General features: G+C 50.7%; 1 protein-coding gene across 1 annotated transcript; it reads right to left on the bottom strand.

The window, feature by feature from the left end:
• Positions 1–9,776: 9,776 nt before the first annotated feature.
• On the bottom strand, positions 9,777–13,326 carry Nkx2-3 (NK2 homeobox 3). The gene is made up of 2 exons (XM_021152463.1): positions 12,796–13,326; positions 9,777–11,352 (listed from the first exon to the last, which is right to left on the bottom strand). Exons 1-2 carry the CDS (start codon positions 13,142–13,144, stop codon positions 10,613–10,615), a joined length of 1,089 nt encoding a protein of 362 aa, XP_021008122.1. The 5' UTR covers positions 13,145–13,326; the 3' UTR covers positions 9,777–10,612.
• Positions 13,327–27,759: the final 14,433 nt, after the last annotated feature.

Genomic DNA, 27,759 nt, shown 5'->3' with positions numbered 1-27,759 from the left:
AAGCAGTCAGTGCTCTTAACCGCTGAGCCATCTCTCCAGCCCAAAGGAAGAATTCTTTAGACTGTCAGGCCAGCTATGAGAAAATATCTGCTCTACAAAGAAATTGAGCAAACTTGGTTAGAGGGCTGGACTCCTTCTCTTTACAAAAAGAAGCTAAGGCACCTATCTGTTTATTGCTCTTTTTTTTTTTTTTCCTAAAACTGGTTGTTTGATGTCCTGTAAATGACCCTAGACTGTCAAATTAGTGCCATTTTTTTCGGGGGATAAACACATCAGTTATGATACACAGGACCCAAAACTCCACATTTTGTTGGGTACTTGTTCACGGAACTAAAGTGTCCACCTGCCCCCGCCCCTCCACAGCCAAACACACATCTATGTGCCGATCCAACCCCTTGGCAAAAGCTGCATCTACTGTGAGTAAATGAAACTCTTTTCTAACGTGTCCAGAGATGCTGATGCTGCAATATGAGCCCCGATCCAAGTAGAGCAGTTTGCTTATTCATCAGAAGGGACTCTGAGACACTGACCCGATGGTCTGCCTGCCCTGTTAGAGAGATGAAACCGCCAGCCTTCCGGCCATGCTACCTATGCAGTGAGGCTTGCTGTCCATTCGTCTGAGGGCACTGCTGCTTAGAGAGACTGAAATCTGTGTGTGTGTGTGTGTGTGTGTGTGTGTGTGTTTCTATCTCTCGTTTATTTTTTATCTTTACTTTATATGCATTGGTGCTTTGTCTGCATAGATGTCTTTGTGAAGATGTTGGATGCCCTGGAACTAGAGCCACAGACAGTTGTGAGCTGCCATGTGGGTGTTGGGAATTGAACCCTAGGTCCAGTGCTCAAAACTGCTTGAAGCCGGGCGTGGTGGCGCACGCCTTTAATCCCAGCACTCGGGAGGCAGAGGCAGGCGGATTTCTGAGTTCGAGGCCAGCCTGGTCTACAAAGTGAGTGCCAGGACAGCCAGGGCTACACAGAGAAACCCTGTCTCGAAAAACCAAAAAAAAAAAAAAAAAAAAAAACTGCTTGAGCCGTCTCTCCAGCCCTAAGACCTTCTCAAGGTTAGGTGGAATAATAAACTCCAGTACTTAGTATGAAGCCAGGCATAGGTTCCTGTCCTGGGTCAGAGGTGTAAGGAAGCTAAGATTTGACCTCAGTTGGAGATTTGACGGATCACTTAGCTAACTCTCCAAAAAGGAATTTTGGACTGCAGCTACTTCCCTACCCTATTCTGGTCACTGTCAAGCAGGGCATGGGGTCTTCCTTAAAGGACTAGAAGTGGGATCCAGAAAACCTAGAACGTCCTTAAAGAACAGTCCAGACAGGCCTGGAGAGACTTGGGGCCTCTGCAGCCTGAGTCTCTGGCCAACACCAGAGGGTGCTGAAACCCTCTGAAACCAGCCAAGAGGAGTTGGGCACCCTCCTTGAGCCCACTAGAGGGCACTGGCAGGGATCTGGTGCCATTCACAAGATGCTGAACAGGTGATGTCACTGATGGAGCCACGTGTGGCTCTATCCTCACCAAGGGCAGCAGTTGGGGAGGTGGGCAGGAGAGCTGGCCAGCATGTCTCAAAGACTCTGCTGAAGACAACATCAGTCTCCCGGATCTGACGACAGCTTTGACCTTGAGTAAGTTGCTTTGCCTCCCCGAGACTCACTTTTCTCATCTGCAAAATGGAGCTACTATGATTTGAGATTGTAGAGGTGCTACAAACCTTCTAGAACGTCTAGAATACTCTCTGATATTTTAAGGAGTTGGACTATGGCTTATTAGTAAAACAACCAAGCAAAACTCACCATGTCTTTATACCAGAGAAATCCATGGAGTGCATTTGAACCCAAAAGAACTCATAAAGAGATTCTGAATAGTAGCTTCCTGGTGGAAGCTGTGTTTGCCCCAGATAGTCATACATAGCATGCATACATGCTCATAGCCCCAGTGGTGGGTGTGTAAGGAGGGTGTGTGTGTTACGCAAGTATCATGTACTGCATTGAACACAAACTGGAGACATGCAGAGTACAGAGCTGGGAGACTGATTCGGAACGTCTAAGATCTTGCCCCCCTGAGCCCTGCCTGTACTCAGAAAGCAAGATGGGTGAACAGGACAGACATGTATAAAATAAAAAAAAGAAGTAGTAGACTCCGGTGGGGAAATTACTGGTGTCCCAGGGAGAGAGGCTCTGTGTCACCATCTAAACTGGGTTGGTTGGTCCCTTCCAGCTCCGACATTCTCTTCTTTAGGAGGTAAACAGAAGGATCCCACAGGAATCAGAAATGTAGGACAGAAACTACGGCGCTGGGTTATGCCTCCAGTTATGCATTCTTTCACCAAATACAAGTCAAATACCCACAGTGCACTGGCCTTTTAAGACCCTGAGAGAAAGCTGCATAGATGAACAAGACAGAATTTGGGAGCTGAGGAGAGATGAGCTTTGGTGATTTGTAGTTGGCATTGGCTGGATTTAGAGGTGTGTGGCAGATCTCAAGCCTGGAAGGAACCTTAAGGTCAGCTGACCGAGCAGCACCTTTGACCTTTGAGCCCTTCTGTGGGAGGCTCACCAAGTGACAGGGCTGTAAGACATATCCACGTCAAGCCCGAATCCACCAGTAGCCACTGGAGGGGATGAGTTTCTAGCTGCTCCATGTGGACTGGGAACTAATCTGTGTTGCTCCCCAAAATTTACTCTCAAGCTGGTCTGAGGTGGCTTTTTGTTCCTTTTTCTCAGAGATTGAAACCACATATGAACCAATGGGTGAGTCTTGTATAATTATTTATATTTGTGTTATATTATGTAATGTTATGCGCCTTGAAACCCTAGAACCACAAGCAAGTGTTGGACGATCCTTATTTCAAAGGCACTCTTTACAAAACAGCTCCCTTCGAGACACATTTAGTAAAAGATAGAAGATGCGTGTGTTCTAAAGGAGACCGGGATGCATTTGGGTTTAAAAAAAAAAAAAAAGATTCCATTGTTGAACTGAAGTGCTTGGGGCTCTGTTCTCTACCCCTGGGGAAGCACACTGTCTGCACACAGCTGTCTGAGAACCCCGTGTCACACAGAGTGAATCCCACTCAGACTACAGCACAACAACAACATTTTCTTCGCTCATCTGCTAACATGCAAGTAGCCCGTTGTCCATCTAGGTCCATGCAAAGGGAGGGTTAGCAGGAGCATCCAACTTGATCTAGAAGTCAAATTCTGCCCAGTCGCTCTGTTTGCATAGGAAAGGAGACAGAAGACGTCAAAAATGTTCTCCATGGCATTGATTACACACACATGGGGTCATTGCTGTATTTTACTGTGGGTCTTGAGGAATGACCTAAATCTCTCTAAGCCTCAAAGTATATAAACAAAAGATACTTAACTCACAAGGTAATTCCTAGAATAGGAGGGTATCTCTGTGTTTGTCTCTCTGTTGCTCTCTCTCTCTCTCTCTCTCTCTCTCTCTCTCTCTCGCTCGCTCCCTTGTGCGTGTGCACGACACACACACCCTGACACAGAGGAAAGTCTCCCTGCTGTCACCTTCCCAGGAATGACTTTTGTGTCACAACATGAGATACAGTACCCAAGGATCATCGAAGCTAGTTGATGAATGACAGAACCAAGCCCCACACTGAAACTGCAGCCAGAACCAAACCTGGTTTCTCTGCCCTGGCTTCAGCCTGCCAGGGAGGCTTGCTGTCTCCTTCCTTCCATGTGGGATTTCAGTGAGCAGCAGGAGGGGAGGTGGGCAGTAACAGATCTATGATTGATTACAATATCTAACTAAGCATTAGCCTCTTCCTGAAATCTCTGCAGTATCCCATTCCCAAAGGAGAGTCCGGCAGTGGTGAGGGTGCAGATCTGACTGACTGCTATGGGTGCTGTAAGCTGTATACATGCCTAACATCTCTCAGACTCGAGAAACTACAGTTATGACCACCACCAGCATCACCACCACCACCACCAGCATCACCACCACCACCAGCATCACCATCATCACCACCACCACTAGCATCACCACCACCAGCATCACCAGCATCACCACCACCACCAGCATCACCACCACCACCACCATCATCACCACCACCAGCAGCATCACCATCATCACCACCACCACCAGCATCACCATCATCACCACCACCACTAGCATCACCAGCATCACTACCTCCACCACTGCCATCACCACCACGTTTATCACCTTTACCACCACCACCACCACCACCACTGTGGCTAGCTAACCAGCTTTACAACTGAACATGTGAATAAAATTTTGTTTTAAATTCCACACTCGTTTAAAATGACATAGATTAGAGACAAATAAACCCCAAAGGGCCTGAAACCCAGCACTTGGGAGGTGGAGGCAGAAGGATCTTGAGTTTGAAGCTGGTGTGTATTAATACCAACCTGGTGTGTATTTAATACCAAGTGTGTGTCAAAAATCACCAAAGATGGACTAGAATCATACTAATATAGTAAGAATATGAAGTGCTTTTAAATTTAAGTTACTCTAGTTGCAATTTTGGAAAGTTTTTAGATTCAATTCTTCAATTCACATTCTCACGTGCCTCCAGATTCTTATTGGACAGCACCATCTGGCCAGGCATAGTGGCACACGCCTTTCATCCCAGCACTCAGGAGGCAGGTGGATTTCTGTGAGTTCAAGGACAGCCTGCTCTACACAGAGAGTTCCAGAACAGCTAGAGCTACACAGTGAGACCGTGTGTGTGTGTGTGTGTGTGTGTGTGTGTGTGTGTGTGTGAGAGAGAGAGAGAGAGAGAGAGAGAGAGAGAGAGAGAGATTTTTATCCAGAATGTTCTTTTGTACACTGTTCTAGAACTTTTCTTACATCAGCCCCAAACAATAAACTCACCTGGTTGCCTGTCGATAGCGGAATGGTGAATTTATTGTGGTATAGCAAACACTCTAAAATTGTTTGAACCAACTGCCTGATAACATGCAGCAACGTGAATACACCTCTCAAATAGACAGGCACAATAAGAATATATACAGGCAATTCCATCAGAGCCATGTTCTCCAGCAGTGAAACTCCTCTACAAGCCCAGCCTCTGGAAGGCTGTAGTCACCGTGGGAAGAGAGATGGTTGGAATTTGCTGTTCCCCCCTTGCCCCCTCCCCCGCTTAGCTATTATCAGTTTACTGTATCTTCTTTATAATCCGCTTTCCCTATATGCATCTTTCTGTTTTCACATCGCTGCTTTTTAATCTGGTACCCACAGTCCAGGTAGGGGGAAAGCATTCTTTCAATACAACCAATGTGCTTTTAAGGTCACTGCCCTCAGCGGGATTCCTTCACAGCACATCCAGCCCACACGGTGGATACGGTGGATACGTGGCACCGCATCCTGGATTCCTACCTCTGCACTGCGCCCGGCCTGGCTCATCGCCTAGGTGGTGGCAGTCGGTACAGCTGGCTCTTTCAGTCGGGGAGCCAGACCTCAGGGCTTGCTGGTGCGCACCGGCCTCAGTCGGCTTTGGCAGCCCTGGTCCACCTGCCCTACAGGGCGGGGCAGAGGCGGGACATGAACGGTGTCCACTCACAGACACCATGCCCTTCCAGGGCCCTGGAATTGGGAGCGGGCACCCGGGAAATCCCCTCTGGGACTCTGAGCCCTGAAATCAAGAAGTCAGCAGACTAGGGAGGGCTTTGAACCTTCTCGCCTCTGCAGGCTTTTCTCCACCAAGCATCAACCCCCACCCTGTGGAGATGCTTGGCCACCAACTGGTCTATCTTTTGCTCCTCCACCCCATCCTGGAGCAGCCAGCAGTGGAGTAGGTTTTCCTACCCTACCCTGACCGGTCCCGGAACTTTTCTGCACCTGTCTGGTCTCTTTCCCCAGAGCTTTGGGACAGCTCTGCCCTCAATGGACTTACCAACAGTGGCACAGCTGGGGCAGGAGCCTGCTAGGTAGAATCCCGAACCCTGGAGACCCCGATTCTCAGCAGTAAGCACTGGCCTAAGCCACTTTTATCTAGGCCATCTTTTTTAATTTTTCCAAGCCAAAGTGATTGGCAGCTGAGTGTTTGTGGCCATTCGCTAATTCGTATGTTTCCTATTTATGCATTTTACAGCAGATTCTAAAATCTCTGAGAGGTCCGTTCAAGGAGGAACCGGGCCTGCCCCCCATCTACTCCAGGTGGGTACTGTTAGTTTTGAGGTTAGAGTAGAGACAGCCCACTTCTGATCCATGAGAGCAGGCTCTACAGGAACCTGATCTGACTGGCCAATAAGAATTATTCCTCTCCCACCTCTGCCTATTCGCTTCTTAAGCCTGGTGTGGCATAAGTCACTGTGGAGAATATTTATGCACAGATTTAGAAATCCTGCCCACCCAGCCAGAAGCCAGCTAGAAATTACCATTTATCCTCCTCTCTAACTTGGTGACAGACAGTAGAACCCCAGAGAGAAAGCTTACATGACCTAAGGGCTCTTGGGTAGTAAGAACGCCTGAGAGGGTGGGGTGGGTGGGATTCCTCTAGGCTTGTAGGACAGTCTTATAGAGCAGCAGCTTTGGAAAGAGCTTTCCTGGCCCCCCCTGCCCCCTCCCCCATTGGATGATGCTGCACTGGTCAAAGATTTTCACTCTCTGATGTTCCTGGCTCTGGAACCCCGGCAATGACGGAAATCCTTTACCAAAGTAGTAGGAGCTATTTATATTTGGAATATACAGGCTCCCAGAGTGGGGCAGGGGACTGGAAGGGCTGGTCCAGGCTAGCTTTAAGTATCTTAAGACACGCAAACCACAAGGAAGTCAGCACACAGCCCAGCTGTGCTTCCTCTTGGAGGGCTGCATTCCTCTTAGAATCCAAGAGGATGCAGACTCAAGGAAGACTAACTGGACAGGAGGAAGCCTGCAGGGAAGGTGAGGGTCTGCTGCTAGAAGCACTGAGAGTCCACAGCTCAGCAGGATGCCAGAATGGGTGTCTCTGGGGGCAGGGGTGGGGTGGGGGGAGGGTAGCTACCTAGGACATCCCAGAAGAGCTAGAGAGCTCAGCTCCTTCAGTACAGGCTCCATCCTGGGAGTGGGCAGGCTGAGCCTGGCTCATCCATCTATCATTACGTTCAGCTAGTGAGCGCCCAAGAATCCCATTACTTTCCAGACCGCACAGTCCCTTATTTTCAAGTCCTCCCCAACCCTCAGATTGTGTGGTGTCAAGGTCAGCACCAAGGCTCCTGGCTTATACCTTGGGCTATATATAGGAAGAAAGGTGATGTGTCAGGGGAGAGAGACTTTCCTGGAAGCACACACAGTGCCTTATTGTACAGAAAGCAGGACCGACCGGGTACCAGTGTTTTGGGATGAGCCGCCAGGTGTCCTTGCCCAGGCATGGGTAAGCCAGGAGCACCGCCCCCCCCTGCATTTCTCTCACCGCCAAAAACCAAGGTCACAGTTTGGCACCACCAGGGCCACCTGCATGGCTGTGGAGCCCCAAAGGAAGACTGGGTGAAGGAGCCTATGTATTGAACTCTTATAACCTGTGACTCTTACTGTAATGTCTTTCTCAGTGATGCTAGCTTGGGCCTCCATGACCTTACTACACAGAAGGAGAGCGGCAAATAAATCCTCACTCCACATAACATACTGGAAAGTACCTAAGACTCTGGTGCCATGGATTTGGGTATGGTCACCTCCATTTGAGGAGTCCAGGAAAGAAGCTTGGCATGGAAGCTGGAATTTACCAGAAAGATGGGGGTTGAAGGCATCCCAGACAGGGCTAGAGAGATGGCTCCGTGGTTAAGGGCATTGGCTACTCTTTCAGAGGTTCTGAGTTCAACTCCCAGCAACTACATGGTAGCTCACAACCATCTATAATGGGATCTGATGATACCCTCTACTGTCATGCAAGCATACGTGCAAATGGAGCCTACACACACACACACTACACACACACACCCCTTATTTTAAAAATGTCCCAGAAGGGGGACAACATTTCACTGCAGAGGTTTTAGGGCTGAGAGAGAAGGTTGGCCTGTTTAGTCTTCCTAGTCAGGTATCAACTTAAATGTCTTTCTCTGACTCTTATCTCAAAGGACTTCAATTTTTAGTATTTTATTCAGTTTACACTCTAAGTCTACCCACTATTAAAACAACAACAACAGAACATTTATTTGGTTGTTGTCACCACCCACCAGCCCACTTAACATACACAAAAATGAATTCCAGGAATCTCGGGACAGTGGTTTTCCCACCACCCACTCTCAGCATCTAGGACAGTGTGAGTCAATAGATAGGCTCTAGGTGTCTACAGTTGAATGACTCTTTTCCAGCCAGTGAGAAACTGAGAACTCCTTCTCCAGCCTTTAGCTTAAAGAACTTAGGGCTAAAAAAAAAAAAAAAAAGCCCAGGGCAGGGTAAGAGAGTGGCTTGGGCAACCAACTCGGGTGATTATGGGGTGGTGGGAGGAGAGAGCACAACTCACCCGCAAGTTAAGATTAAACGAACTGGGGGTCCAGGAGTCTTGTGCACTAGCTCTGAGACCCTTCAGCTACCAGAGGGCAAAGAGGAGGCAGGTCTCCCTCCTCCCTCCGATTTCTACAGCTTCTGGCTAAGCCCTTTGGGGATGAGTCCAAGGGCGGTCAGAGGGTTTGTGGACACTGTCTTGCCTGCCTGCCGACCTGCCTGCCTTCCTGCCTTTCTCTTCCTCTTCTTTTTTCCCCCTTGCAGCCCCTCTCTAGCTCCCAGTCCAGCGGCCCCGCAGCAACCCAACAGCCCCCACCCCCTCCAGCACGGGCGAAATTGCTAAACTTGTAGCAATAATGACCCTGCATTCAGGCGGCCGACTCCCGCTGAACCTCTCAGCGCCCTGGCCCTCCCGGCCTAATCAGCGCGCCCCTCCCTGCTGCCCGCCCAGCCCCCGGCCACCCCTTCCCCCACACACAAAAAATGCGGGGAACAACCCCCCCCCCCCGTGCGCATTTCTCCGTCCCTCTGTTGAGCAGACTGCTGCACAAAGCCCCCGCTCTGAGAAGCAATGGGGAGCTCGGGGAGGGACGTCAATCCGACGCTATGGGGTTTTTGTTCGCGCAGGGGACCTCGCCTTCCTACCACACCTTTTGTTCGGGACTCCAATAAAAAGCCATTCTTTCCGCACCTTCCCGGCCCGGAGCCGCCTTTCAGCCGGGGCCGGCCCCACAATGGCGCGGCGCTCAGAGGCCTCCCCATTCACCCGCCTTGGCACGCTCACAATCGGCCGTGTGGCAGCACTGGCTTCGCACAGGCATTCTCCGCGAGTGACAAGGAGCCGCATAAAGCCGCGGCCGCCGGGGGAGAAGGGAGGGCGGCCGAGGGGGAGAGCTCGGCCCGCGGCGGGGCGCGGCGCGGTGCAGCTCCCCCGGGCGAGCCCCAAGACCGGGTGGCGGCCGAGGGAGGAGCCGCCCCAGGCTGAGCCTGGAGGCCAACTTTTCTTCTTCCTCGGAGACCCTGGAGGTGGGACAGAGTCCCAGTTTGACCAAGGCGGGTCCCCTGCACCAAGACAGTGCATCTGGGTAAAATGTAGTGGAGGTGTGTTGTGTGTGTGTGTGTGTGTGGGGGGGGGATTACAAAGTCCCCGATCCCAGGAGACCCAGAGCCTCTCTCCAGCCTGCTCGGCTCACAGCACTAAAAAGAAATTAACAAACAATGCCGAAGAAGAGACCAAACTTGCAGCCAGGGGCCTTGCTCAGGGGCACCAGGCAGAGATGGCCAGGGTATTTCCCTCACTTCCCATCCTGTTTAAGGGGGGGGGGGTCCTCCCCAGTCTTTGGGGCTAAACAAGTCTTGCAGCAAGCCAAACAGCTCAGAAATATTGCACCTTCTTTATTGACTCCTGTAGTGTGTGACAGCGGCTGTGTACACGGCGTGTGGATATAGTTATAGAGAGATAATGTGCGGAATACAAAATACAAAACAGAAAGGAAACCAACCTGACAACAACCTAGGTTGGGCGGGCAAGTCTTGGATTTGCTCAGCTGCCTCCCTCCCCCCAACTTTCGATCTCACTGCGGTGGTGGTCTCCAAGAACAGTCCCCTGACAATCCAGGGATCCGGGCGGAGTCTGTCTTGGAAGGGTCACAGTTGGAAAAGGAAAAATCCACTTCGTTGTGGCTCTCCGGGCAAGCAAAAGGGGCTGCGAATCGGTGGAATTTCTCAAGCTACTACCCCATTTTCCTCTCCTTCACGTTCTCTCTCCAACTACCTTTCTTTTTCTTTAAATTGTTCTTTTTCTTTCTTTCTCCCCCCCTCCCCCCGTTCGGTCCGGTTCCCGGACCACACTCGGAGAAGGCCAAGGGAAGGCAGGAAGAGAAAAGCCCTCCTCCGGAGAGCAAGCGACAGCCGGAGTCCCAGCCTCTCGCACTCTCTGTAGAGTCAGGGTGGGAGGCCACCTCTTTCCTGGCGCCTGGCCGGTGTTTCTGTCTCAGACAGTCTTGACGACTGGACCAGGGCGTCCTTTCTCCGCTGAGTCCCATGCCCCAGGCCTGGAGTGTGCTGCGACCATGGGCCCTTGGAAGGAGCGATACGTCTGTATTTTTATTTTAACGAGGGGACCTGGCCCTTGGGTCTGTCCTTTCTCGTGTCTCATTCCCGCGGTGCCCAGCGTGCGGTAGGACGCCCGCCGCGTGTCCCGCCCAGGCTTTACCAAGCCCTGATGCCCTGCAAAGTCCCCTGCGTGCACGCGGCCCCGGCTGCGGCACCTTGATGCAAGGGTTGCGCGCCGCCGCCGCTGCCGAAGCCTCCCAGGTTGCTCACGTTCACAAAGGATCCGCCGCCGGTGGCGCTGCAGGCGGGTTGCATGGCGGTGGTCGCCGCGGAGGCCGTGCCGCCACCACCACCGCCGCCACCGGTCGGATAGGCGCAGCCGTAGCTGCCGCTGTAAGCCGCCGCTGCCGCTGCGGCGGCGGCGGCTGCAGCGGCTGCGGCGGCTGAGTTCCCGTAGCCATAGGCGGGGAAGCTGTTGTAGGAGTAGGCGCCGGCGCCCACGCCGTAGGGAGAGCCGTAGGTTTGTGCGCTGGGCGTGACGCACGGCTTGCCGTCCCGCACGAGCACCGGCACTGCCACGCGGCGGGGTGGTGGCGGCGGCGCGTGCGTCCCCAGCTCCAGGGACTTATCCTGCCGCTGTCTCTTGCACTTGTACCTGCGATTCTGGAACCAGATTTTCACCTGCGTGGACGTGAGCTTCAGGCTGCTGGCGAGATGCTCACGCTCGGGCGCCGACAGGTACCGCTGCTGCTTGAACCTGCGCTCCAGCTCGAAGACCTGAGCTTGCGAGAAGAGCACCCGGGGCTTCCGGCGGCTCCGCGGCTTCGGCCTCTCGCCGTCCTCGCTTGTCTTACAGTCTCCCGCCGCTTCCAGAGACTTCTTCAACTGACAGTTTTCTAAGGGAGAAGCAAGACATTAGCCTTTCTAGTTCTCAGGATACCACCCCTGCGCCCCAGAGGCACAAAACACCCCCGTAGTAAATGCTAGTTTTGGGGAAAGTTCATAGTTTCTGGAGCCCAAGCCCCCGCCCCCCGCATCAGGCGGAGCACCTCCAGCGGGAGAAGGCGTATTCGGTGGTGAGAGTAATTCGCTCGCATTTATTAAATTTGAGCATCAGCGAGAAAATAGATTAAATGTGCCGGTCCAGGGGCTAATAACAATTTTCAGGCGACCGCGGAACACGACCCCGTATCTGCAAACTCGTTTGCCTTCCACTCCCCTGAAGGTGTGGAATGAGTTGGTATTGGGGACAGGCGGCCTGGATGCATGGGTTGATTGCGAAAATTGTTTCTGTTTGGAAATATCTACGTGAAAGGCGTATGTGCAGCTCAAGAATTGAAATTTTTTTATTTTCAAAACTACTGAGAACGCATCTGTGACAATATCTGTATGTTACCTTACAGAGGAAAAAAAGTTGGGTGGACCGATTTAGACAGTTTCATGCCTGTGTTAGGACTGGAGAATTGTTAGAGAAAGATTTTGGTCTCAGCCAGATCAAATCTCCACTTGGAGAAGAGATTATTCGATTCTGTTTCCCTTTCAGACATTTCCTTATGGGCTTATTCAATTATCTGATTTTCCTGCCTACCCCACCTCTGATCTGCTGAATGGCCAGAATCCCACTCAGAACTAATTCAGGAACTTTAACTATTCCACTCCACCTGCAGAGAAACAGAGCGAGCATTACGATATTTTTTCAGAGGCCTTCACCTCCTGGGTGTGACTTGCTGCCGTCATCTGATATAGATTGAGCTCCCACACATCGGCCACCCCCTCTCCTCCGCCCGAGTTCTACGAACGTAAGAACTGCAAGCTCCGAAGTAAGCTGGTGTCTCTCAAAGTTTCTTACCCGAAAGGACTGCCCAAACATAACATTCTTGCACTGCCTTTTCGGAAAAGCCGGGGTGACTGCCCTGGCCTCACTGAATTCACCTCACATTAGAAGAAAGACAGAAAAATGGCAGAAAAAAATGGCCCTTTTTTGAGAAGATGGGTGTGCGAGAGAACACACACACACAACGGACAAGTTACGACACAGGCTCTGGGTCCCTGTCACTCATTACTCAAGGAACCAGGATTGCAATAATCACTTTGCCTTCCCTCGGGGACTGCTCCGGGTCTCTGCTCCGGGCAAAAGCTGTTCTCTCTTTCTCTTTTATCCCCGCCCCAGATCCATCTCAGGTACCTGTGCTTTGCAGAGCTGTCCTTGAACCTGGCATAGGCATGACCCAAGCCGAATGTGAAAGGGGCGGGTGGCCATGCAGGCACGGTTTGTGGGTTTATAGGCGCTGAGCCGTTGCCCCAGGTGTGCGGACGCGTTTCCTTCCCCCTCTACTCACTTTGGCTCCGTTCGCTCACAACCTCCTCTTCTTGTTCCTTGGGCCCGCTGCAAGCGTCTCGGAGAACTGTATGGACATAGCTCTGAGGACAGAGACCTGAATCTCCATGGCCCTCGGCAGCAGCTAGTGAGTTCAAATAGGACAGTTTCTCTCCCTCTTCTTCCTCGTCCTCCTCCCCTGCATCAGAAAATTGCGTCCCTTCAGCCGCGGCCAGCATGCAGGGCGCCGAGTGGAAGTGCTGCTCCAATTCCGCTTGCAAGTGAGCTCCGTGGAAGTGCCGCTGCTGCTCCAGATTCAAAATGTCTTTGACTGAGAAAGGGGTGGAGGTGACCGGGCTTGGTAACATCATCAGGGCCACTTAATTGTCCAGTCCAAATACTCAATAAATCCCGGCGGGGGAGGGGAGGGAGTGCGGTGGCTCCAGCTCTTCTTCTGGACTCCGCGGTGGTGCGGAGTCGAGCTTTTGACAGACGCGGACCAGCTCCAGTCTAAATCGCCTCCATTGGCCGGGACCTGGGGGTCTGGGTTTTGTTACAGCCACTGCAAGGACTGGGGCCGGGGCTGTGAAGCCTCTGTCCAGGGGCCCTGCGTCACGTCAAGGGGCGGGATCGGCATCCTGGCCTCCTTCCCAATTGGTTCTTGTGTATGTGGGCCACGCCCTCTGCGTCCACCCAGTGGGATGTTGCTGCGCTACCAGAAATAGACAGGGACTAGAATAGGGTCCTGAGGTCCAAGTCGCGGTGGGAAAAGCTGCAAAGAACCCGGTGTCCGAATCACCGATTCCCGCTCCACCTAGCTGCACCTTCCCGATCAGGGGCAGTTCTGAGAGGCCAGTAAATACCGGACTGTGGATTTCTAAGGAGAGGAGTGTTGTATCTGTGGAAATATGAGCGACGTGTCAAATTCCACCTCAACTTTGCTCTAGCTGTCCTTGCCACCTGGAGTGCCTTTCCCACCCTCATTTCCACAGTGGAAAGCTGTTCTTCCGAGGAAAAGCTCAAATACCTCCAAGGAAACGCCGCCAGATCACCTCACCTAGAGGTCCTCTTCCTCGGAACTTGCTCAGTAATGTCACTTGTCACCCCCCCATCAAGTGCCAAAGCTGTACTTTGTGTCCGCTTGATTGTCACATCAGATTGTGAGTCCCTGAGGGCAGGGTCCAGACCGTACATGCCCTTGCAGCCCTCGAAGCGGCTTCAGAGAGCAGGTCTGTAGAAGACAAGATGACCGTTCTGTTAGCGTCCAGAGGCTCTATGCTTCGAAGCCTGGCCTGAGGCAGTATTTGGTTTGGGGCGTTCTCAGTTTCCTGGTCTATATAAAGGAGCCGAATTGCCTCTTCTAGGGTTATTGTTGGGAGTTTTTTGTTTAGTTTTTTGTTTTTGTTTTTTAAAGGATAACCGGGACGGAAGCATAGCGCAGTTGTCTACTAAAGCAAAGAGCTCAATACTTGTAACTACCCTGGTTCTTTGTGGGAGGTCAAAGCAGTGTTTGTTGCCGGCATTGATTCTGACCCGGCTGGTGTTCCACTGCACACACTGGGTGGCTCTGGTCTCAGAAGGGAGGGGACCCCGCTGTGGCTGCAGCTCAGACAGCCTTCTGAAGGGAATAGGGAGCCCGAGCATAGGCCTCAACTTTCCGAAGTGCCTTATTTCTCTCTTTCTGAAACCGTGGTTGTATTCTGCAGGGAGAATATATGCAGCCTCAGATTCAGAAAACTGCCTGTTGGAGACCACCTTCTGGTATCCACCCGCCTACATACCTAGCCCCTGAGTGGTAAGGGGCACCACCATTGTGAGATTAAGAGCAAAAGGTGTGGGCAGCAGGCCTTGGAAAACCAAACTAGTTCCTCACTAGGCCGCCCTTGCTTTTATTTATTCTCTCTCTCTCTCTCTCTCTCTCTCTCTCTCTCTCTCTCTCTCTCTCTCTCCCTCTCTTCCTCCACACCCCCCGCCCCCGTAGAACCTCACAGTTTGGGAGAGACTGGCCTCAACTAGAAGGGTTCGCCGGATGGCGGCGCGGTGACCGAGGATGACGCCCTAGGAAACTTATAGACAGGGCATGAATGCGGATTACGTGGAGAGCGGCCTTGCGGAACCCCGAGGCGGCAGCGAGAGGAGTTGATGCCCTTGGCCCTGGAAAGAAAGAACTGCGGGTTGGGAAGAGAGAGAGGCGGGGCTCTTAGGGGGGGGGAGCGGAAATACAGCGGGGAGGCAGCTCGTGGGGCCACCAGGGAGGCTGGTACGAGGCTAGCTCCACGTGCTCTGGGGGAGATGGGAAAAGATCATCTGTGGTTAGGCCTCCTTGAAACCATTCCTTGGTCGCAGGAGCCTTTTTGCTCTAAGACTTGAAACTGTAGACGCTGCGGGCAGAGGCCCTGGTCGCTACAAAGGGCTCGCCAGCCCACCAAGGGAAGGAAGAGTGTGCCTGGCTTTGCTGTGGATCCGAAGCTCAAACATCCAGAGGTGGGGTGAGTGCGCCGCGCTGCAGGGTGGGGGACTTTGAGTGGACGCGTGCTGAGCGTCCCAGCTGCCAGACAGAGATCCAGTAGGAAACCGTGCTCCAGTCTCAGTTCCCCACCCTGCAGCCAACTGCAAGGCAAAACCCATCGCAGAGAAATGCTCGTGTTCCTTTCTGCTCTCCACTTTTCTTAGCTTTCGAGTGATTTCAAGATCTAGACCAAAGAAAAGATAAAAGGCCTTTGCTTCTGTCGGGAGCGCATATTTTCTTGCTTGGTTTCTTGTTTGCTAAGGGCAGTCGGCTTCACTTAAACCTTGCCCCAGAACCCTGGCTGGGTGAACCCCACTACCCCCACCTCTGTCCAACGCCTGAAGCTCAGTGATACACCCACACACCTGCTGCGTCCGGCCGAAGGCTCACTATGGCCTCTTCTCTCTGCCGGCACAGATGGCTGTCTGCTCCCTACCTGCAGGGGCACGTGACGGGGTCTCCTCCAAATCCCTTTGCCGCCTCTATCTGGTCAAGTATCCTCAAAGCACACCTGGACAGCTCTCTTTCTCTCTTGCAGATCCAGGCCAACTTGCTTCAGAGCAGGCTGGACAGGACCGGGCCTGTAAGAATTCTCTGGTGAACGCGCCAGTTTGTGGTATCGATGGCCTAATCATCCATCTTTCCCATCCCTATCCCAGCACACCACTGGAGACTTCCACCCACCCTTTGATTTTTGCCTAGCTGACGGACGAGTTCGGGGTCATCTCCAATTTCCCTTTCCAAATTGTCTAGTCTTGACTTATCCTGGTTTCTAAGTAGCGGGTACCCAACAAGGATCCCAGGCAGGCCAATTCCATCCAGGTGGCCTCCCTTTCCCGCGTCAGCAGCAGGCACCTGAGACACCCCCACAGCCTGTGCGCTGCCAACTGTGAGCCGCCATAGGGCAGAAAACTGCTTATCGGACACAGAATCTAGCTCCACTTGTCTCCAGTTACTAGTATGTTCTGGGGGCATTTGTATTCTCTTGTCTGAAAAGATCTTAGAAATCTTGGATCCATGCTCAATTAACAATAGGTTTTCCTATCAGACCGTTCAGCCAATTACTGTCAGATAAAGTAAATATGACTATGCAGCTTGGGTTTTCGTCTCTATGTCTGCCTGAGTTCACCTCCATCACTTGGAACATATCACAAGCCCCTCCCATGGGATATTTGATTACAGATCTTGCTGTAGTGGTGGCAAATTCCCTGGAGGATACTTTATAGAGGCGTATATTACTAAATAAAGCGACACCTCGTGTTAACCATTACAATAAATGCATTACCAACTGAAAATGTAATTTTAAAAGCCGTGTTTGTGTTCTACTTTAACAAAATTACTCATTTTCTGCACATATAAAATAGGCACATATTCAATAGTGTTTGTTCCACCTGCCTCTGCTTGTCTCATTGCACAAACAGCGATCTAATTATGAAAACAGGGCCACAAGATTTACTTTGAAAGTTGCCCCGTTTTTTTTTATCTCAATGTAGCACTTCAATGATCCTTCTTATGTTCAACAATAAAAAAATAATATTGCTGTACACTCAGCTGTCCTGGAAATATAAAATTTTAGGTGGGTTTTAATAATATTGACTACTGTCCTTGAAATTACATTTTAATGGCACACACACCAAGAATCAAGAAAAAGAAAGAAAGAAAGAAAGAAAGAAAGAAAGAAAGAAAGAAAGAAAGAAAGAAAGAAAGGGCTTCATTTTAAGCAATTACATTAAATAGAATTTTGTTGCTTTTTTGGTGGCCATAGTGATATGTGCTATATCTCGGTTTGTTTTTTTTTAGCTTAGAGATGTTGGAAATCTGTCCCCAAATTCCAGAGCAGTTTACTGTTGCCTGCAGTCTATGGGTTAGAATGTGAATGTATTATCTGATCTGGGTTATGGATCTGGTCTCTGATGCTGAGCCATAGCCCATTGTATAATTTTAAGGAAGTGCCAACTGTGTTGCTTAGTTCTTGAAAGTGTCAAACTTATCTAATGTTTTGAGTGTGTGTGCGCGTTTCCTTAGTAGACTCATATTGTGAGAGGGACTTTTAAGTGGGCTGTGAGCATGTATATGTATTTAGTTTTACACACGTGGACAATTTTTCTAGATTTTGTTTGGAATTAATTTTTTAAATGTTGAGTTCATCATTTCTCTTTTCTGAGAAAGAAATCAACCCAAATCCAGCGATTTGTGTGGTCTGTGGTATAAATAACAGGGCATGGCTTGGAGTTTCGATTTCTCAGAGTGAAGCATTTTCTCACATCTCTGACTACTCCAATACGATTTAAGATAAAAATGAAAATTGAGATTTCTTCACCAAACCCAGTTCCATTATGCCAATCCCACACTGGAGTCAGAAGACTATCTCTGTTGAAAGCAACTCAAAATGTCTTCAAACAAAACTGTCTCAAAGACCGCGTTCCACAGGCATTTATTTGTATTGATGTGTGTGCTATTTAAAAATGCAGGGAGCAGTTTTAACTGGAGGATTTAACTGGAATTCGGAGCGCATTCCGTGGGTTTTTTTTTTTTTTAACTTCCTGTAGCTAAATTTCAATGTCTACAGACCTTCCAAACTATAACCTAACTTCAGAAGGTTAAGTCTTTGGCGAATGAATTTGCTCAAACAAGAGCGACTGCCTTGCCTGTTCTCGAGGTTCGCTGAACAGAAAGTTAGGTATGAGAGAGAAAAATGGCAGTCGCGGCAGATTGTTCTTCTCATCTTTTCCTCCAACTACGCCCCACCACCCCCCAAACAATCCTCATTGCCAACTCGCAAACCCTATGCTTTGGACCTTGACCTCCTGGAGAGACCTAAAAAAACAAAAACAAACAAACAAACAAAAAAACCTGTCTCCCCCTGGGAGACAGGGAGAATAACTTTAAACCTGGGGAGACTTAGGGAGAATAACTTTAAACCATTCGAGGAAGAAAAATACCTTTCCCAATTGCAAGAAAGCATTGCTGGGGTTGCTGGTTTAAATCTCTCTCCTGTGTATTTTCATTTGGCTGCGTCTGTGCAGGGCCTGGAGATCCGACTCTAGTCCACACTTGGACAGTCAGCGATTCCCTAGGTTAGTCGAGACAGAGGGTGTCTGTCCTTGGAGACAAGTGTCTCTGAACACCTTGGCCTCTCTGGCTTCTGAAATTCCAGGAGCCCCCAAGGCAGTCGGGTTTTATCCCCAGTGCGCCAGGGTGGGCGGTGCGTGGGGCCGTGAGATGTAGGCTTTGCCGGGAATTGGCTACAAATAAGGAGGTGGAGAGAGTAGAGGTCCCAGATAGGCGCGGGGTGGGGGGCGGGTTAGTGTTGGTAGGGGGGCTCGAGGTCACTCAGTCAGAGGCGGGATGCGCCCCAGAAGTCAGGTCCCGGCCTCAGGACAACGCATCTGAGCCCATGTCGAGATTTTTCAGTGTGGGGTCCAAGGCCAAGGACTTGGGGGCTTCCAGGCCGCGGGTGTTGAAGGTCACGATGGTCCTGATTGCTGGCAGGCGCTGCCACTCTAAGCCCCCAGCTTTGTTTCATCGAACTACGAGCTTTCCCTACCGCGCCTCTCCAGCTTCGGGACCCTAACTAACCTAAGACTTAAAAGCCTCAGCGCTGGTTTCGTCTTTGTCCTTGAACCTGTCCCCAAAATTTGAAACCTCCCCACCACAGAGTAGAGGTCTTCTCACCGGCTGAGGCACGCAGAGGCTCCGCGGAACTCCAGAGTCCAGGACAGTAGAGCTCCCGGGGACCTTCCTCCCCCACAGCCTTCCCCGCGGCCCTCCCTCCCCGCTCCAGGCCACTCTTCTCCCACCTCCCTGTCCCTCCTTCTCGGAGTCCCTTCCCTTCCTTATTCGCCCCCTTTCCCCTCCACCCCACCCCCACTTCCTCTCTCCCACACTTCCTCCCCCACACGTTCAGCTTCCTTGAAACCGGTCTTTACTCCTTCCCACACGCTGGCTCCAGTTGCTCACCTCCTCCCCACTTTATTTCATTCCCTCCCGTCTCAGCTCTCCACTTGGGACTTGTTAGTTTTGTTTTTGTTTTAAAATCTTGATTCGCCTCATGTGTGTGTGTGTGTGTGTGTGTGTGTGTGTGTGTGTGTGTGTGTGTGTGTTTAAAGCTAGCCTTCAAATCAGTGCTACCCAAGTGGGCTCGACCTGGTTGTACATAGTCCTACTCCTGAGTTTGAGCTGCCCCCAAATACCAGTTCTGTGCCTGGGCCTGCTCAGGAAAGGACCAGAGCACCTTAGGTCAAATGAAAAGGATCTTATTCCTTGCCCTGCTCCTTCTCCAAAAGAGTCTCTCACACCCCACCCCCACCCTCATCCCTTAGCAAGCATAGCAGGGGCCCCACGGTTAGACTCCAGGTGGCAAGCTAGGCTGTCCTCCCCGTGGAAATCCCCTCCAGGCTGGTCCTGAGGAGCCTGCATTTCCTTCTATTGTGGCTCTACAGAGAAGACATTGCAGAGCTGGGGATGAGCCCGAGGCTCCTACTTCAGGCATCCCTTAAGAGTAAAAGAGGGCTCCCAGACTGAGACCATGGTTCCACACCTCGCCCAGGTGAAGCACCATTCAGCCTTGAGGTCATCCCAGCTAGGATTTGTACCCAAGACTGCTTTGAATTTCTGGGGCCAAATCTGGGAGAGAATAGTGGTTCTTCGTCTTCTCACCCCAACCAGCCTTATTGCGCATATCCCATGTGCCATCATCTTAGCCACCTACCCTTCCTAACTGCGCGTTTTAGGGTATGGGGAGCCACCATTGCTGGCCTCCTAAGGAACACCAGACTTCAGGGTTTCCTCCTGTGTCCTTAGCTTCATGGCAGACAACGTCCACCCTTTAACCTTCAATCTGCAGCCGCGTTTTGAGATTGATGGATGCTGCTTGTCTTTCTCTTCATAAAAAACGGAAGTGCTTTCCTGAGCTAGCCTGTTGCACATGTGGATCTCGCAGGGATAAGGCATGTGGAATTTTCCATCACTGCAGACCACATTAAAGCCTTGCTTGTGCACAGCGGATGGCCATTACATGGGGTAACACTCCATCTGAATTCTCCTCCCTCCTCCTTGACACCCCACAATAATGAGAATTATTGGTAGTGACCTGAGATGGAGAGAGAAGCATTTATGTCATCCGAGGTGAAGACTAACCTCCATGACTGGATGTTCTACTTTCACACAGACAGTTTATGAGATCTTTACAATTAGTCTTGCTCAAAGTGGCCCTGGAAGGACCTGTCTAAGCCTCTGCCAGAGAAGAAGAAACAGATTTTTATTGCTAGGATTGTAATGACACTGCGTGCATGCTTGGAAGTAATAAGACTACGTTGAAACATTCTGCCCCACAGTGACCCATATCTGTGTGTGTGTATGCTCTAACAATGAATGAATGAACACGCGTGGGCATGAATGTTTTGCACCGCTCACAACTGGACAAGCCCACAAATACTCCGTGGCTTGATATACACAAATCTTCAGAGTTTGCTCGTGAATAGTGCCCCCCCCCCATGATTCCCTATACTGTATGAAGATTCTTTGAAAGTGAAGAGGCAGCTCTATCCAAGGGTGTGGTCCTGGAAATTTTGTCTTTCTGTGAGTTATAACCGTATACCTCTGTCCTGGACCAGAGCCCTGCCCTTAGAAGCCACCAGATCTAGGTGTGGAGTAAAGCCCTGCCCATGTGACAGCCTTGTGACCTTAATCCCACTTTCCAGCCTCACCAAGCAGCAATTTTCTCACCCATAAAAGATAAAAATGGGGGCTGGAGAGATGACTCAGCAGTTAGGAACCCTTGCCTCTGTTGCTGGAAAACCTGGGTACAGATCCCAGCACTCTTAGAGCACAGCTGTCCAAAATTCCAGTTCCAGTGGAGAGCTGATGCCCTCTTCTCACCTCTGTGAACCCCAGACACCACATGGTGCACATACATTCCAGCAAACACCATAAAATAAAATACATATACATCTTTTTCTGTAAAAGAAGATAACAATGGTGTGGACTTTATAGACCTGTTGCAATGATTAAAGAAGTGGACTTGGTAGTGATGAGCAAATGCTTGTGATCCCAGCACTCAGGAGGCAGAGGCAAGTGGATCTCTGTGAGTTCAAGGCCAGCCTGGTCTACAGAGTGAGCTCCAGAACAGCCAGGGCTACACAGAAAAACCCTGTCTCAACAAACACGAGAAACAAAACAAAACAAAACAAAACAACAGCAGCAACAACAAACCTACCACAAAACACTGGAGGGAACCACAGTAGTAAGGGGGTACACACTTGTAGTCCCAGCACCGGGAAGTGGAAGCAGAATAGGGAATCGGGAGTTCAAATAGAGACTCAGCTACACAAAGAGTTCCAGGTCAGCCTGTCTCTAAAACAAAGAAACTACTAGGAAAGTCTTGTGATGGTATCTGGTTGGGGACTGAGGGAGTCGGCCGGCCGGCTGCTGGATCCCTGCAGGGGAAGAGCTGTACCTGTGGGTCTGAGCTTGGGGCTGGATTCCCAGGACTCCCAGACCCTCTCTTTTCTGACCTGGGTGGTGGAGAAGGGGCAGGAATTATTCTCTTAATCTTTAAGAAATGACTTGTGGAGTCCACAACTGGCTCCTCTGGCCCCAACGCCAACTTAACCAAGCTTCCTGCTCCTGCATCATTTTTCAGCTGCTGTAAACGAATCTCTAAAGTCTCAAGCCATTGCTATCATGTTTAGATAAAGATCTGGCCAATTAGTGTCCTTACTGGAATGCAAATAAATCCCCTGCTCCAGACCTACCAGGAGGAGGGCATCTCCCTTATAGCTTTTTCTTCTTTCCCTCCTAGTTTTGGGCAAGGACACCTCATCTTGGAAACATCCATACTGTGGCTTTTCCACTAGATCCCAAGAGCCTCTGACCATCTCCAAGACTTAATGAAGATTGGCTCTGGGAATTGGTAGTAAGAATAGAAATAAATAGCTGACAGCAACAGCAACAGCAACAAGAACCCCATCAGTGGTTACACAGATAAAAATCTGCTACTGTTCATGGCTCTTCCTGATGGTTCAGTGGTTAGAGCCTCCCTTCTCTTGGTCCTCAGAGAAACTAGCAGACCCTGAACAAGCCACTTCTACAAGACTGGGAGAATGCCACAGTTTCTGGAGATGAGCACTGTAGAAGAGTACCACACTGCTTTAAATCCACGCTAAGCGTCCACCATTGTTGTTTCTGCTCCTCTCTCGCCTTCAGCCTTACTCATGGAGGACAGTGATCTCTGACCCAGTTGCTTCCCAGGCCCAGCTTCCTTTCTCTTCACCGATCCCTCCTTTGGACAAGCAGGCGGGGGTCCCCTCTGGCTCCCCAGATGCCATTCTTTTGGTTTCTGGGGATCCCTGCTTGTCACTTCAAGCTGTCCTGTCCTCCTGGGGGAAGGTTCACAGTTCCCAAGAAGAATGAGCTTGGGTAGGATTGACTGGAGGCAGACTTCAAAATAAACTCTTCTCTTCCCAGCCTTCCCTCCCACCCCCCAGCTGCCCACCCCCTCCTGATATAGGTCTGCCTTCTGAATCTCTTATTAGAGTTAATAGTGACCATCATAGTAAGCATCATCAATGAACAAGGGTTTAATATCACATTCTCTTCCCATCACCACAACATACCTTGTAGAAGAATATCACAGCCACCCCCTCCCGCATACATCAAGATGAGAAATCAATGCTCCAAGATCTAGGGAGCCGGTAGGTAAGGGACTGGTGCAAGATTTTCCAGGCAAACACAGCCACTCAACATCTTGTTGAGCTAGAAAAAAAGATCTTGCCTCTGCTGGGACTCCAGCAACCTGGTTAACACAATCACCCCACTCAGGCAGATCTTTCCCCACATGGGGAGGAGAAGAGGGCTGAGCTTGATATGTGCAAGCCGGTCTCTAGCTTCCTAGTTCCCAGAACATTGTCAGTCTTTTCCACACTATTGCCTGTCTGTCCAGACCTCTGGAGGCAAGGAAATCTGGCAAGGCTATGTCCCTAGAAACGGGACCAAGTTGTTGGTTGTTTTTTGCTTGTTTGTTTTGTTTTGTTTGTTTGTTTTGAGGCAAGCTGCCCTCTTTCCTGTCTCCACCTTTCAGACAACTCTGCCCATGCTAGCAGGAACATCTGCCCACTGGACACCAAACCACTCAGGTGGCCAGTGCTGGGATGCTCAGGAGCCAGGCTCTGGACTCTCACATCGGAATCTGTGCTACTGGGAAACCTCGGGGACGCAGAGTCATGGGTTCAAATCTGTTTTCGCTTGTTCTCTGTAATCTTTACCTTCTCATCTCTGTTGTCCTTCATAGAACTGGAGATTCTAAAATCACCTCCCAGGTTACTGGAGGATTCAAGAAAACCTATGTGACGTCATTAGAATGCCAGGCATGATGATTGATTCCCAGTAAATGTTAATTTATTGTAATTAATCCCGGGACAAGTAGAGGCTGATTTTTTCCGTTTCTGTGTGTGAGCCCTGGACCTCTCTGCGCACCTTGGGTGGACGTTTCAGATATGTATGTGTGTTTTTAAGGGGGTAGGGTTTAGCTCACTTGTACGTGGGGCCAGCTCCCGTGGTTACATTAGCGCAAGCGGAGGCCTCGGTGAGTGCGTAGGTCCCAAGCCATGTGCAGGCAGCGTCCTGTGTGCGTCAGGAGGCTAGGCCGTGGTGACCTCGCTTGTGGGGACCTCACCTGCTTTGGATTTAGATTTCGCCTGCGACAAGAAACTCTTTTTCACCTAACGGATGCATGGTGTCCACGCAGTGTACACAAAAGCCGGGTGAGGCTGGAGTTCCGGGTGCTCGGCCTGTGGCTCATCGAACGATTTGCGCTATTAATGGTTATTTTATTTATATCGTTAGAATTGTCCCCTCGGGTCTGTTTACACCAACGTCTGGTCGGCCCTGCCGCAGTGTTTGGACAGGGGATTACACTAATGGATGGCGAGCTGAGAGGGGTGGAGCAGGCACTGCTGGAAACCGGGCTGCGGGACGCGGGGTGGGCCTGGTCAGGGGGAGCAGAAGTCTCCCGGGCTTGGCCTCTGACCTTCCAGGGGAAGGAAACCTGTCTGTCTGAGATAGGAAGCAGCGTGGGGGCCGGAGACTGCCGTTCCCGGGCCCCTACCCTGGGCTCCAAAGACCGATTCCAAACTCCAGGTCGCCCCGCTTGGGTGAGCTTACTGCTACAAGTAAACAGGACCTGGAGCTACCAGGATGCCGGCCACTTTGATGGGCGCCTCTTTTGTGGCGACCAGTTTAGGGAGTTCGGTTTCTGAATCCGGATTAGAGCGGAGCTCTGGGCGCCTGGCGGCCTGCGGGGTTAACACTGTCTTCAAAGAGTGGCTGTAGAGTGAGCTCGAAGCTCCCCAAGTTTGGATGATCAAAGATACCACACCCGCCGAATGGCGGGGAGCGAGGCGCAGCCTGAGAGCCTACTTGGCTGTGCGTGGGGCCAGAATTGGTGTCCAGGATCAACGAATGACCGCAGCCTTCAGATTGAGAAGACCTGAGTCCAGAATCCAAAGATGCTCGAGCATCTTTGTTACAGGGCTAGGGTCTGATGTGGAGAAATAGCTAACATTTAGTTAGTAGTACTGTGCGGTTTTTCTCTAGTGTTCTATAAGGTTGGGCTCTGGCCAGCAATCCCCCGCCTCTCAGGGGAGCAAACAGTAACTTGGCGCGTATCAGGTACTACGTGGCAGGGCCAGAACTCTAAACACAGAATTGTCTGCCGAACTAGAGCAGAGCTCATCAGTATTTGGGATATTCATTTGTGATCTTTGTTGAGCTAACGACCCTCTCTTCCAAGGGTCCACTGGACAAACCACTCCATATCCCTGTTCATTATGCCCGTGGTTTCTTGAAGCCCTCCAGGCTCCACCAGGGATCTTTGATCAATAAGCTTATCTTTACAAGTTGTACAAAAGACATTTGATGTAATCAGTTCGTTTTGAACACAGGCCAAGAAGGTGGTAGTTTTACAACTGTAAGCCCAGGGTGTTAAAAATCGCTTGCTGGAGATCACACAACTGATAAACACCAAGATAGCTTCTCCCGGTTTCTAACTCCAGAGTTTTCCTCGGTCTAACACTTCCGCTGTGTCTTAAGATCCTCAAGTTCTACATTTCTTTTCTATTGGCTCCCTCATGCTCTGTTGGCCAGAGAACGGAGGGCCTGCCCTGCAAGATCTGGGTGTTTCTTGGGAGTGGGGGTGTCTCTGGGAGGTATCTGTAGTTGGGGGCAGAGGGCCGCCAGAGTCGCCCTGAGCACTGCGCTGCCAGGACGCACGCTCCGGTAAACCGTTTATCTAAAAACAACTTCTGTTTCTCGTTCCTTGTCTGGAGTTGCCCTGTAGCCAGCAATGAAAAATGCGCCCTTTCCCGAGACTCTGGCGCTGGTGATTTATGTGGGAACCCGTCCTAGGCCGGTGAGGCCTGGGCTCTTCTGCCTGGTCTCAGGGGTGGAGGGAGAGGGCGGGCTTGGAGGAGAACCTGGTGCCCCCGCCCTTCCAGCGCCCGCTTTTACGGCGCCCCCTTCCACCTCGACCCCCAGAACATTTTACAGCCGCTCCCCCAGGAAGCTGAGCGCTTTATCTCGGTCAAGTAAACACCATTATCCCAGGTCCATTAACACGGAGATTTTGCCGATGTAAATAGACCTCTAGAGGGAGAAAGGCAGCCCCTGCGAACTCCCTTGTAAAACGGTGACGGTTCCTTGAGATTTATGGCCAATGTTTGCAACGCCATTCCCCCCACCCCCGCTAACCTTCTAAGAAATCCCAATCTTAGCCAGAACCAGAAGATGGGGGTACCCTGCCCCTCCAGCATAGAAATCTCGCCCTGGGGTATTAGCAAGGCTAGGGTGGGGAGTCTTCAGAAGCGCTGACCTCATCATTAATTTTCTCTCAGTCACAAGCCCAGGAATGCTGATTCCTTTCCGGCTGTGGATTTGTAGATAAACTCTCAGCTGGGAGCTGCCAGTGTGGCTCGCACCGCTAGTACCCCCCCCCCGTCCCTGCTCGGGGGTCCAGGATGCCTGTGTTCCAGGCTTCTTCCTCATTTGTAAACTAGATAGCTGCTTTCAGCAGGTCCTTAGGAGGCCGCAAAGCACGCGGGTCTGGTCATTGGTGGGCACTGCCAAAACACCAGCTGCGACCTAGGGCGGGCATCTGGCCAGCTTGGATGACCCCGACTTTCCTTTTTTTGCCTTTCTGTCCAAAAGGATATACCCACCCTATTCACTCTGGTGTCAGCCAACAAGGGTGAATTCAAGTAAGGATGGCGGAGCTGGCTCAGGGTGAGTGGAGACCTTTGCCCGCCTCTCTCATTTTCAGTTTCTGACTGCTGTTGACTCTCTCTCAGGCAGTTTCTGTCCATCTGGAGTGCTCTTTTCTTAACCCTTCGGGTCAATATTTATATCAAACAATGGATTTGGAACAAGGAAGAGAAGCTCAAGTTGGGGAGACAAAGACGGAAGTTCTGCAGGCCAAGGAAAAAGCCTCGATTAATCTAGCCAAGGCCACTCTCTAGACTCTCTCCATATGGGCCTAGAGGTTGCCCTAGTTTAGCTGGAAGATTACAATTTTTGAGGGTTACCTGCTAGACAGAAAGGCGCTCTTTTGCAGTCACAAGAAAGAAAAGCAGGAGGCAAGAGGCCTTGGGACTCTTCAGTTCTTTGGTTGAGTAGATCTGAACTAGGGACTCTTTTTTGTTAGTTTGTTTGAGGCAGGATTTCTCCGTGTAGCCCTGGCTGTCCTGGAACCCTCTCTGTAGACCAGGCCGGCCTTGAGCTAGGAAATCCACTTGCCTCTGCCTCCTGTGTGCTGGGATTGAAGGTATCTGTCACCACATGGAACTTAGATAGGGACTCTTAAACCTTGTGTGGGTGGGTGGGGTGGGAGAGAGAACACAGCTACCTACACCAAGGACCCCTTTGGCATTCTCCTAAGGGTGATAGATTGTCTTTCCAGGAGAACACATTAAAAAGCAAACTGTAGACTAGGCTGGGCTTAAACTCACAGAGATCCACCTGCCTCCACCTACCTCCCCTACCTACAAGTGTTTTGATCAAAGGTGTATGCTACTATGACCTATGCAGGAGAATATCTTTTTTTTTTTTTTTGGTTTTTCGAGACAGGGTTTCTCTTTATAGCCCTGGCTGTCCTGGAACTCACTTTGTAGACCAGGCTGGCCTCCAACTCAGAAATCCACCTGCCTCTGCCTCCCCAGTGCTGGGATTAAAGGCGTGCGCCACCACGCCCGGCTGCAGGAGAATATCTTTAAGTAATAAAACAAATTAAGTAGAATCACAAAGAAACCAATAATAGTTCTATTCAAATTCTAAATCTTAAAAAAATAGACATAGTTACACACATGCTTTTATTTTGACCTAGTAAATAGCAAACATTAATGGTAGGTTCACCAACAACCTTAGTTTAAAAGTGGTAAGAAGGGTCGATATAATTTCAAGGTTTCTGTAGCAACCAGAATGTTGTTG

This window comes from Mus caroli, chromosome 19 (assembly GCF_900094665.2).
Source record: "Mus caroli chromosome 19, CAROLI_EIJ_v1.1, whole genome shotgun sequence".
In the NCBI taxonomy this organism is placed as follows: domain Eukaryota; kingdom Metazoa; phylum Chordata; class Mammalia; order Rodentia; family Muridae; genus Mus; species Mus caroli.
The sequence above is the reverse complement of the archived record's forward strand: the minus strand, read 5'-3'. Positions and strand labels throughout refer to the sequence as shown.

What these genes read in the sequence shown, in the direction of transcription:
- Nkx2-3 (XM_021152463.1), bottom strand. Translation starts at nt 13,144, where the DNA reads ATGATGTTACCAAGCCCGGTCACCTCCACCCCTTTCTCAGTCAAAGAC. An exon ending in TGTGAGCGAACGGAGCCAAA is followed by an intron (nt 11,353 to 12,795) that starts GTGAGTAGAGGG and finishes CTTCTCCCTTAG; the next exon opens with AAAACTGTCAGTTGAAGAAG.